This window comes from Mus caroli, chromosome 1, assembly GCF_900094665.2.
Source record: "Mus caroli chromosome 1, CAROLI_EIJ_v1.1, whole genome shotgun sequence".
NCBI classification, from domain to species: domain Eukaryota; kingdom Metazoa; phylum Chordata; class Mammalia; order Rodentia; family Muridae; genus Mus; species Mus caroli.
In genome coordinates this window covers 85,381,272-85,393,152 of record NC_034570.1, presented here as the reverse complement: position 1 = coordinate 85,393,152, position 11,881 = coordinate 85,381,272, and the positions used below count along the sequence as shown (strand labels likewise).

The 11,881-nt window shown below is 51.9% G+C and overlaps 1 protein-coding gene across 1 annotated transcript in view; it reads right to left on the bottom strand.

The window, feature by feature from the left end:
• Nucleotides 1-5,054: 5,054 nt before the first annotated feature.
• The window catches only part of Rnpepl1 (arginyl aminopeptidase like 1), a 9,637-nt gene continuing 2,810 nt past the window's right edge, over nucleotides 5,055-11,881 (bottom strand). The window contains exons 2-11 of the mRNA XM_021159857.2: nucleotides 10,437-10,577; nucleotides 9,676-9,827; nucleotides 9,170-9,286; nucleotides 8,696-8,931; nucleotides 8,382-8,495; nucleotides 7,896-8,008; nucleotides 7,512-7,620; nucleotides 6,536-6,766; nucleotides 6,313-6,455; nucleotides 5,055-6,077 (exon numbers count right to left, since the gene is read on the bottom strand). Of these exons, the coding sequence (XP_021015516.1) occupies nucleotides 5,784-6,077; nucleotides 6,313-6,455; nucleotides 6,536-6,766; nucleotides 7,512-7,620; nucleotides 7,896-8,008; nucleotides 8,382-8,495; nucleotides 8,696-8,931; nucleotides 9,170-9,286; nucleotides 9,676-9,827; nucleotides 10,437-10,577 (1,650 nt within the window). The 3' untranslated portion in view covers nucleotides 5,055-5,783. The remainder of the gene's footprint in view (nucleotides 6,078-6,312; nucleotides 6,456-6,535; nucleotides 6,767-7,511; nucleotides 7,621-7,895; nucleotides 8,009-8,381; nucleotides 8,496-8,695; nucleotides 8,932-9,169; nucleotides 9,287-9,675; nucleotides 9,828-10,436; nucleotides 10,578-11,881) is intronic.

Here is an 11,881-nt window from a genome sequence, read left to right as displayed (position 1 = left end):
ATTCCTCTCTTTTCAGTTCGAACTGCCATTCTCAGTTGAACCGTTCGTGTTGTGGACTGCGGGCAGGCCGCAACACTGAGCCACCTGGCCTGCCAAGACATCTGATTTTTGACAAAGGTGCTCAAAACATATGCTGGAAAAGACAGCCTTTCATCTAATGGATATCCATATGTAAGAGAGTGAAATTAGATCACTCTCTCTTGCCTTTTCCAAAAGCCAAAATGGATCAAAGACTTAAATATGAAACTTGGAACTTTTATACTGCTAGGAAAAAAACAAACAAACAAACAAAAAACCCTTCAAGATATATGCACAGGCCCCCCAAAAATAAAAACAAAACCAAAACAACTTTCTGAAAAAGATGCCAATGGCCCATGAAACAACAAGAATGAGAGATGGACTTGAACAAAATTAAAAAGCTTTTGTATAGCAAAGGAAACAGTGTGAAGAGATAGTTTAGAGCAGGGAAAAAAAAAGGTTTTGCCAACTGTACATGCACAAGAGATTATTATCTAGCATCTATAAAGAAGCCTGTGGTGATTTGAATATGCTTGGCCCAGGGAGTGGCACTATTAGGAGGTGTGGCCTTGTTGATGAAGGTGTGGCCTTGTTGGAGGAAGTGTGTCACTGTGGGGGTGGGCTTTGAGGCTCCTATGCTCAGGCTCTGCTCAGTGTAGAAGTTAGCCTCCTCCTGGCTTCCTGCAGAAGGTGGCTGCCTTCAGATCAAGATGTAGACTTCTCAGTTTCTTCTCCAGCACTAATTCTGCCTAGAGGCTGTCATGATAATATTGGACTGAACCTCTGAATCTGTAAGCCAACCACAATTAAATGTTGTCTTTTACAAGAGTTGCCTTGGTCATAGTGTCTCTTCACAGCAATGACATCCTAACTAAGACAAACCTCAAAAGAATAGATATATCGAATTCCACTCAAATCATCTGATTACTAAAGAAGCAAGGGAATTCAATAGAAAGTTCTCAAAAGAATAAATACAGGGCCTGGTGAGATAGCTTGGCAGGTAAAGATGCTTCCCACGAAGTCTGAAGACCCGAGTTTGATCCATGGAACCCACACAGCAGAAGGAGAGAGCCTATTCCCACAAATTATTCTCTGCCCTCCCTACACCAATGGCACACATTCATGCACACACACAAATACATACATGTAATAAAACCCACAAATGACCAATAAATACACAAAAATCTCAACATCCATAGACATCAGGGACATTCAGATTAAAAACTATATTGACACATGTAGCTGTTAAATCAATCAAAGAACACCCTACGTTGAGATTCTATCATTCAGAATGCTAATATAATGAATTAAACAAAAATTGCTGGAGTAATATAGACTAGTGCAGCTACCATGGAAAGCAATGTGGAAGTTCTCCCAAAAATTAAAAATACAACTACCATTTGATCAAGCTAAACCACTTCTGGGTTTGTATCACAGTGACTCTAAGACAGTCAGTCTACAACAGAGATCCCTGTGTATCTGTTTATTATCACACTGCTCACTACAACCAGGATATGGTATTAGCTTAATGTCCATCAGAAGATGAATGGATAAAGAAAACATGGTAAATAAATATAGTCAAGTATTCAGTCACAGGAAATTATGAAACTAGGTCCTTGGCAGGGAATTTGATAGAACTAGAGATTATCATGTCAACAGAAATAAGATGGGGGGGGGGATGGTTTGCAGGAGAGATGGCTCAGTGGTTAAGAAGACTGGTTGCTCTTAGAGATGATTTACATACATGTAGACAAACATACATAGAATAAAAAGAAGCCAGGATCAGACCAAACCCTTTCTCTAATATGCAGACTAAAGAAGGAAGGGAAGAGGGGAGCGAAGAAGGGAGGGAGTGGGAGGAAATTCATTGTGGGCATGCAACTAAAGAAGGGGGCATGCGAAGGTAACACGTGAGTGCAATGTGTAGAATATGAAAACACAATCGTGAATCCCAGTGTGCTGAATATGAAACATTAATTGGAAATGTCCCAAGTGTCTGGCGTTTACACTACTGCCATTACTGTTTGATTCACGGGGCTTGTTCCTATTGATGTAGTCTATTTACACCCTCTCCCGTTTATGTCTGAGCTGTCTGCTCTGATGCTCTTTGCCAGTGTTCCCTAGCTGTGTCTTGAGTGCAAGCTTGGATTGTTTCATGTTGTCCTTTATGTTGTTGGCATTAACCAGTAGGTGATCTCAGTTGTGCCATGTCTTTATGCCGGAAGTTCTACAGAACACTTTCCAAGTCTCTGGGAAGGAGAGAGCTAATGGCCATTCCAGACTGCACAAGACACTGCCTTTAGAAAGGGTCCCAGAAAACATTAGCTGGGCTCCAAGGAGCCAGGTAAAGGCTCTTGGTAACACAGGGACTACCTGAAGACCCACTGTCTTCTCACACCACTGCCTCAGGACCTTCAGGTTCCTGTGGATTCCAGTCTCTTCCATCAGGACCCTGGCCTCTGAAAATGTTTTAAAAATTAGTTTATGTGTGTGAGTGTTTGGTCTGTGTAAATATCTCTTCACTACATGTGCCAGGTACCCACAGAGGTTAGAAAACAGTATCCAATCTACTGGGACAGCAGTTACAGAAAGTTACAAGTAGCTATGTTGACTTGGGCATGGAACCTGGGTCCTCAGGAAGACCAGCCAGTGTTCTTAACCACTGAGCCATCTCTCCAGATCCCCTGTCTGGTTTGTTTGTTTGTTTTATCTTTACCCACAGCTTCATAGATACCATGTGCCTACTTAATTCATCCCTACTTTCTTGAAATGTAGATATCCCCTAACTGTTCTACCTCAGCCTCTCTGATGGTAACTGGGACTATTTGCTAAATACTCCTATGCACAGGCCACAGTAGTTTATGGGAGTAGAAATGGGACATGACTCTCAAGAGTGTGCACTAGAGGTAACATCCCCTCCATGTCTTTTAATCCTTAGCACACTGCCTGGAAACACTTAAAATCCCCTCCATTGGTACAGATTCCTGGGTTTCCCCAGGCAGAGGGAGGACAACATACCCTCACCATCCCTTTGTGGTTCTGACAATTGTGGTTGGGGTGTAAGTTAGCCTCTATGCAGAAATCCCCCAGGAGGAGGGATGCTGCCCAAGAGGACACTGGGCATGTGTTATTGACAGGGTGGGGGTGGGGGGTGGGCTGTGGGTAGCAGCAAACGTTGGGGTTTGAAATGTTGGTTTGCCATGGGATGAGAACAAAGCACCCGCTTAGGCTCACAAGGCAGACAGTGGAAGGGTAGGGTAGGTATAGTGGAGGAAACTGGAAACACTGGCTGTACATGGCTGCTACAGACTGACCTAGCAAGACTTTGCAGGGAAGCAACTCTAAGGCAGTAGTCCAGCTTTGCCAGCTGGAGAAAGGGCTCAGGTGGAGATCAGGAACAAGGATGTGGCTGAAAGGGTGCCCCTCTGGACCTCTAATGGCATGCAGAGCCAGAGCCGGGCAACAGCAAGGAGGGCATTCTAGGCAGGCACCTAAACCTAGAACCTTCTTTCCTGCCACCATGGCCTAAACCGAGGTAGTAATTTCTGAGAGTCACTTCTAATGTTATACAGATCTTAGCAGTGGTTGGAGGGCATTGTGGGTACAGCTGGTCTAGAAGCAACGCTCTGGGAGACCACGAAGGTGTCAACTTGTATCATCAAAGAATGAGTTGGTGACATGACATACTTGAAAGCAACAATTGAGATTCTGCTGTTGAAGAGGGCTGTACGGATGTCTTCAGGTGTGGGCTCTCTGGAGGGTGGCCCTGGGGCCAGAGAGAGAGAGCAAAGCTGAATGAAATACATAGGATTCTTGGCCATGCACCCTCCAGCTGCCTGTTATATTTTAAGTTGGAAAATACCTCTCACCCCCAGTGCAGGCTCCGATGTGTAACACTTGGCTGTCAAGTTTATGGTGCTATTTTGAAGGCTATGAAGCCTTTAGGAGATAGAGCCTGGCTGGTAAAAATAGGTCCCTAGGGGCTGGCCTTCCAGTCATATTTGCCTGTAGTTCTGAACTGCTCTCTGCTGTCTTGTACTGAAAGATCTCAGCAAGCCCCTGACGCCACTGACCGAGCCTTTCCTGCCACCATGGCCGAAGACAACAAACTATTCCTTGTTTCTTTCTATCAGATACTGTTACAATAGAGAATAGTAACCTTTCTCTTCTGCAGGTGTCTCTGTGGTTGTCCTCTCTGCCCTGTGCTGGTTTGGAGGGATGGCTGGAGTAGTCTAGAGTGTGTGGGCACTATGCACGTACACTGTCAAAGGAGAGGTGACCCTAAGTCCTGGACTCATTTGGGGTGTATTAGGGGATGCTCGACTGTGCTGAGGGGAGGTTCCTTGGAAAGGTGAATGGGACATTCAGTGACTGGAGCTGGCTAGTGGGTGGAGGCTTCAAGTTATTTATCTTCCTATTCCCTGTAACCATGTATGAAGCTGACTGTGACTGAGTCTGGCGGTGGCTTGTGACAAAAAGACATGCCACAGCACACTGCCAAAGTTGGAGGCCGCAGAGTACCAAGTAGTCCCAATGATGGCTCTGTCACCAGCTTGTCTTTGAGCAACCACAAGGAATGGCTTCACATGACAGAGAACTTCCCTTTTGTTAGCCGAGACATCTGACCTCACAGCTTGCTGTGCTGGAGTCCAGGCTCAGCATTTCCCATGAATCCCTGTAATGCATACCTCTATTGAACTCTAGTGTTAGAGGCCTGGGTGCCCCAGTGATAAGAGACAGAGGTGTGGTCAGAATCACAGAGACTAAAGTCCAGATGAGGGTGACAAACATCCTATTTTAGGGTCCTGAATGTCTGACTGAGGAGCTGAGAATAACAAGGATCCACCTTCTCCCTGCCTCCCCCTGCTGACCCGTCCCCATCTGAGCCTTCAGGGTTAGGTTCCCACCTCTATTTAGGTCTGTCTATTGGGACAGGCTATGACCATGATTCTGTGACCCGTTCTCATCTCTTCCAGCCCTACCCCTAGCAGCTGGGTAGGTGCAAAAGACAGGGTAGTGACAGACAGGAAGGGAGGTCAGATCTGCAGAGTGGAGATTTAATGGGACAGTCACCATGGTTCCTGCTGCAGTTCCAGGCTGAAGGTCACAGCCTGGGGTCTTTCCTAGCAGACAGGCACAGAGAGCACCAATGGTACACAGGTCACCACAAGGACAGGCCATCCTTCCCTGTACCTCTGGGGACCTGGACTCCTAGTGCAGAGACAGGCCTGCTTGAGAGGTCTAGTCTCTCCCTCTGTCTCCTGCCCCCACACCGATGGAATGCCTGTGTCCTCGCCCCTCTGTCTTCTGTCCCTAAAGCAAGGCTTTCCATCCAGCCCAGGGGCTAGACACAGGGCTCTGCAGGAAAGCACATTTCCAGGACCGTGCATCCTGGGTCTCTGGCACACGTTAAGGCACATTGTGGTTGTTGCTGTGGGACCGCTGGGGTCACTGTCCCCAGTGCAGTGTCAGCAGATGCTGGCTTCCAGGGTGAGGCATGGCTGTCAGTGTTGAAACAGGAGGCATAGTGTGTATAGGCCATCCCTGGGGCCTGCAGTGCAAGAGAGCAGGGACAGGGTGGGCCCTGGTCCACGAGCATCAATGGATACAGTTCCTTTTCCCCATGCCCCTGGCCTGGAGCCAATGGGAGGGGTTATGGTCCCGGGCAGAGCTCATGGCCAGAGCCAAGGCGCAGTCATGGCGGCCCGGACCACAAAAGGCACAATCGTGGTGTCTGGGAGGTCGAGGGTCAGTCACCATCAAGGCTAGGCAGACACATTGACGTCCCTGAGAGAGATGGTGCTGCTGGGGGCCTCGTCCCCGAGCAGCAGGGCTGGCGAGTCTGGGTTCGTGTCTGCCTCAGCACCGCCCAGGTCCGTGCTGGGCTCTGTACTCGGCTCGGCACTGGGGCCTAGCCCCTGGGACAGGATCTGCTGGATGGTTCTGCGCAAGTTGGGATGCAGCCGGCCCTGGGTCTGGTAGAAGACCTCTAGAGCGAAGGACTTGAGGGCACCAGTGCAGAGGTCCTCGTACAGTGGGATGGTGTACATGCGCGACATCTGTGGAAGGCACTGCGTCACGGTAGCAGGCTCCCTGTGTACCCTCCACCACCCAGATCTCAGATGTGCCCCAGATGCTCAGGATGGCTTTGCCTGGACTCATATGCTACAGTGCCCCTATCAGTCTTACCCTCCCCTCTCCCTCTAGGCTGTCTCAGAATTTGGGCTATAAGGGCTGGGCAAGGAGTGGGGATGCTGTCCCACCCTCCAGTCATGCCCGGGCATGTAGTTGCACCTGGCTTTCCAGGAAACGGCGGACCCTGTGAAGATCAGGATAGTAGTCATTGCGGACGACGATCTGCAGCCAGCGGATGCGGATCTCAGCGTTCATGGAGTCCAGCAGGGATGAGTAGCACTTGGACAGGCTCATCACCACCTCTGTGGGGTGGTGGGCAGGTCAGGGCTGGGCTGGAGCCACATCCCTTTCCCAGGCTACCCTGTTGACCACGGGGACCCACCCTGAGGCAACGGGGATCCATCTAGCAGCCGGTCCAGGAAGAGTGCTGTCTGGAAGGTCCTCCATTTGGAGATGTCAATGGCACTGGCCGAAGCTGCCGCCTGCTCCAGGGGCTCTGCAGTCCACAGCTGGAAAAGGGCTTCCACAGGCCGGGTTAGGCTGGACCCCTGTGACAGGTCTGGCTCAGCCAGTGGTGGGCCTGTGGCATTGAGCCAGCGCTCGAACTCCAGCCCTGCAGGAAGACCAGGCCTGGGGTCCCTGCCTAGGTTTGGGGAGGGCCCACTGGAGCAACTTCCCAGGGAGACTCCAAGCCCAACGGGTATCCCTGGGCAGGTGATCTCTTCTAGGACCCAGGGTCCTCAAAGATTATGAGCAATTCCCTAGAAGTTTGTGCCTTCCCCTTGGAGCCACTGGAAAGGGCTCCTCTGAAGGCCACAGGGAGGCCAGAAAGCTTGGGTTGGTGACCAATGGATCTCCACCTGCTACATGCCTGTCCTGTATATATCACTGGGCTGGAGAAGGCTCTGCACTGTCCTGTTCCGTGAAGTACACAGGCCCTGAGGACCCCCACCAGCCCCACAGAGCACTTATACACCTTCTAAAACTTAGGGTCACCATTCCTAGACTTTGAAGCCCTCTAGCAAACTCTTGTTTTTCCAAGGATAGCTCCTTTAGTGCTTCCTTTAGTCTCCAGGCCCTCAGATCCCCAGGAGACCTCTACTATGCACAAGCAAGGTCAGCCAGTTCTAGGGCGAACTGCTTGCTCATCCTCCTCTAGGAACTTTGAATGGCTCTTTTTGCAACCCTTCCCTACTGGCTGCTTAGCTTGGCCTGCTTAGCCCAGGGGCCACCTCCTCCAGGAAGCCCCTGCCCCTCTCACCCTGCTATGATCCTTTAGACTGGAGGTACAGATTCCTCTTTACACTCACGGCATCCTGACCTAGACCCCACACAGTGCAGGTGGTTGGCAGCCTCACCTGCCCGGCAGTCCACGCTCTGCTCCTTCAGTTCAGGGAAGAAGCTCAGGAAGGAATCCAGTAGGTCCTGGGCCACCACACTGGTAAACTTGTATTTCTCCACATAGGCCTGTGAGATGAGGGGCAAGACCTTAGCAGGCATGAAAGGCTGGGAAGGTCTAGCTCTGGTAGAGCAGGGTTGGCACCATGGGGCACCTTCTAAAGACGTGCATCCCAGTCCAGGTGACCCACAGGCCCTGCTGAAAGGGTAAGGAGAAGGAGGGGACAGTACCTCCACAGACCATGTCCCAAATCTGGCTCCCAGGTCCCCTTCTCCTCTGGGAAGGATAACTCTGCCAGCTGGAAGAAGTTTTGGACATGAGGTGGTGGGCCCGAGATACTTACTCGGAGAAAGTCGTCAAAGCGCTGGGGATCGCCACAGAGCTGGGACAGGTAGTACACGAAGCAGTAGCCCTTCTCATAGGTGAACAGGTTCATCAGGTGACTGGGATTCACTCCTGAAGGGAAACACCTTGTCTGGGATGCCGCTGGACACGCAAGTCCTGCATGGCGGGGCTGGGGCGGTAGTCTAGAACTGAGGAGCGGGCAACAATGGGCAGAGCCACAGTCCCTGACATGAGTATCGACATCTTGGGTACACAGATGGAGTTTGCTCTACTCCATGGAAACCAGTTCTCAAACCCTGTGGGACTATGGTAGGTGGAGGCACCCGAGAGGTTTTCCCTGGGCACTATGGACACCCAGGCTGGCCTTGGAAGGAATTCAGGCATGGTGAGGTAGAGAAGCCCTGGCAAGGCAGTGAACAGCAGGAAAGGAGGGCCTGGGGATGCCATGCATGGGTTCCCAGGGTGATTCTGGAGTAGAGAGTACCTGGTTCTAGCTTGACCTGCAACTTGCTAACCGGACTATCTTCCCCAAGAAGCCGCATCTGCCTATGCAGGGCATCCAAGCGGAAGGCTGTCTCTAGGCAGGTGAAGGCAGCCCCTGAGTGGAGTCAGAGTAAAGGCAGAGGTCAGGGAGGCTGGAGGCCCTACAGCGGGGTTGCCACTCTCTACCCACCACCCAACCCCTGACACGGCTAGGTGCTGTCAAGCTGGAGGCTAGACAGGGCTCTGCGCCCGTTGCAATTGGTGCCTAAGAGGGCTCAAGGCCTCTACCCCTGCCATAGCTGCCCCAGACAATACCATAGGTCTCCGTGGTGATGCGGCGCTGTGCATAGGTGGCCAGGCCCTCACTTAGCCACATCTCCTCCCAAGTAGCGTTGGTGACAGCATTGCCGAACCAGCTGTGGGCTACCTCATGGATGACATCAATCACCAGGAACTCGTCACTCTCAAGGATGGAGGAGATGATGAAGGTGAGGCAGGGGTTCTCCATGGCCACGATGGGGAAGGAGGGCGGCAGGAAAACGATGTCATATCTGTGCCCATAGGTGCAGGGTCAGGAATGGAGGGCTCTGACCATGGCTCACCAAGACCACACATGTATGCTTCACCTGGGATGGCAGCCCAGCCCTGCAGTCCCCTTCCTCTCCAGGAGACAGAGGACAGGGAACTCAAAGAGGTCCCAATCTAGCCCTACGTCTATCTTTGGGGGAAAGAGTATAGTCAGCCAGGAAAAAGAGTGGACAGACATACCTGCCCCACAGACAGACATACCTGCCCCACATGTATGGTCCATATAATCGCTCTGCTGCACTCAGCCACTGTTCCACTGCACCCGACAGCTTGCTGGTGGCTGTGGGCAGGAGGCATGGCTCAGCCCACACACGGCTCCTGTCACAAGGCAGAGAAGGTGGACTGAGGCTGAAAAGCCCCGACCTTACTTACCCCATGGATCTCCCTCTACCTTGCCTCGCCCTGCTCCTTGGATGGGCTCCTTCCCACAACAGGTAGGGGAACTACTTAAGGAACCCAAGGTGAATTCTGATCCTTTTGTTAATGAAATGAAGGAACTGGGAAGGATAGGAGGGCACAGCTGGTTGTGTGGTAGTCCCGGGAGTGCAGACCGACTGCTAGGCAGGGCACTGGATGGGTCAGTTAGTTTATGTTTGAGGACAGTGGGTGCAGAGGCACAGTAGGCATGTGCATGGTCTGTAGCCTTCTGGGCCCTTCCTGAGGCTCAGGGGCCCAGAACAGTGTAGCAGGATGCAGAGGGGCCTTACCTGGGCCCAATGTCTGCTGGCTTGAGGTCTCCGGCCACAAGGGCTACGAGGTAGGCGGGTACTGGGTGCTCCATGTGGAAGTGGTAGAGGCCTTCCTCTTCCACGTACACGCTCTGGGTCGCACTCATCAGCACCTGTACCCCTAAGGGGGCCTGCAATGGGCTAGGCTGAGGATTGGCACTCTACCACACAACCACCTCCCAGGAAAGGGAGTCACACTTTTAGTCGGGGACTCCACAACTCAGGTCAGAGGACCCCCTTGTCTGTGACAGGGGACCTCATGGTCCCATCAGAGCCCTCCATCCCCCGGAGTGACCACTGCAACCAGGTCATCGAACTCCATCCATATCCAGGAGGAAGTCCTCAAGTTCTTATCAGATAGTCTCACAGGTTGGGTCAAGGAACCCTGTCCCCTCGAGAGGACCACACACTAGAGCCTTAAATCTGCTCCAGTTGAAGGCTGCCATGCTTTGGCTATAACTCAAGGACATCCCCCAAGTTCCTGAAGGTCTAGAGGTCTTGGAAATCAAATATCAGGCAGCATCTCTTGCTCAGTGCTGTACCCTGGTCCCTTCACCTGGCCTCCAAAAAGCCTGTCTTTGATTCTCTGCATGACTGTCCCACTAAGCAGCTGGATCCCAGGCTAGACAAGCAAGAGGAGTACAGAAGTGGGTGGCCAGAGCCCATCTGCAGGCCTGCTGTAAGCTCCAGCCCGGACAATGGCCAAAGGAGGCAGAAACAACCCCAGCCGTGGTCCTGACCTTGACAACAGCTGAGTAGGTGCACTTGACCGCCGGCGTATCGAAGCATGGGAAGAAGGAGCGGTTGCACACCGAGTGTCCCTGGGTGAAGACGAATGGCTTGGCATTGCCATAGGTCAGCTCCGGGTCCAGCCACCAGATCTGTAGGCAAGGTGAAACACAGGCAGATACTGTCACCTAATCCAGAGCTCTAGGTGCAGAACCTGGGGACAAGGTGTTGGGAAGAGCCCTTACTGTTTTGTTACAGGCCCATATCTGTTCCTGCAACCATCACCTGCCCACCTGGCACACTCACTCCCCTCCCCTTGCAGGAACTGTCAATTCAGTTTGTGTGTGCCTGATGCCAGCCTTGTTCCAGACAGGAGGTCACATGTTTGGAGCTGGCCCACCCATGATATCGTGCTGCCTGGGGAAATAGGAAAATGCCCGCCATGGTATGAACTGAACTTCCAATGGGACACGGAGGGATGGTCAGAACACCTGGGGTTGAATACAGGGAACTATGGGAACCCGGAGCTTCCTTACATTGGTGTAGAGGGAGTCAGCCCTGGTGCTGGCCAATCTGTGGGGGTAGAACAGAGACTAGATATGCTCTGATGTGATGGGCGTGTCAAGGGGAGGGCCTCTGAGGCCAGTGCCTAGAGGGAAGGGCTGCAGCAAAGAGCAATTCCCAGTGATTTCTCCCTGCCACCACTCCCACCCTCCTTCAGCCTGCCCTCTCAGAGCCAAGGTCACTGGCCTAGCCAACCTCTTTCCCAGCCGTAGCTGTCGAGACATTCTGAATCTTCAGATGACCAGGTCAGGTCCCGCCCTCACAGAGGAGCTTCTGCCACAAAGCAATGTCTGCCCCCACACTGCCCTCTACTAGCACTATAGGATTGCTGAAACAAAGTGACTTTTTCACTTTGGTTATCAAGGGCCTATGGATCCCTTTAGGCGCCATAGATAGAAAACACCTGAATACTTCTCTGAGTGGATAAATGTGTGTCCCCAAGACTGACTGTCATCATGCTGATACCTCCAGACCCCAGATGAGGGGTGGTAGTATGTGGTGGGGTTGCTTGCTGCCCCCCAGACCCCAGACCTTGTGTGTATAGGAGCTATTCATCCAATAGATCCCAGACAGGATGCCTGCTTTCAGACCCCAAAGCTGTGTGGGAATGCCTGTCCCCACAGACCCCAGACCTGGGGAAGGAGTGGGGAGGACTATGACACAGAACCCAGGATCTGGGGAGCTGTCTGCATAGGCAGGCCCTAGACGTGTCTTCTCCCAAGACTCAAGTCTGGGGAGTAATAGCCGAGAGTGGTAGCGCACACCTTTAATCCCAGCACTCAGGAGGCAGAGGAAGGCAGATTTCTGAGTTCGAGGCCAGCCTGGTCTACAGAGTGAGTTCCAGGACAGCCAGGGCTACACAGAGAAACCCTGTCAAAAACAAAACAAAAAA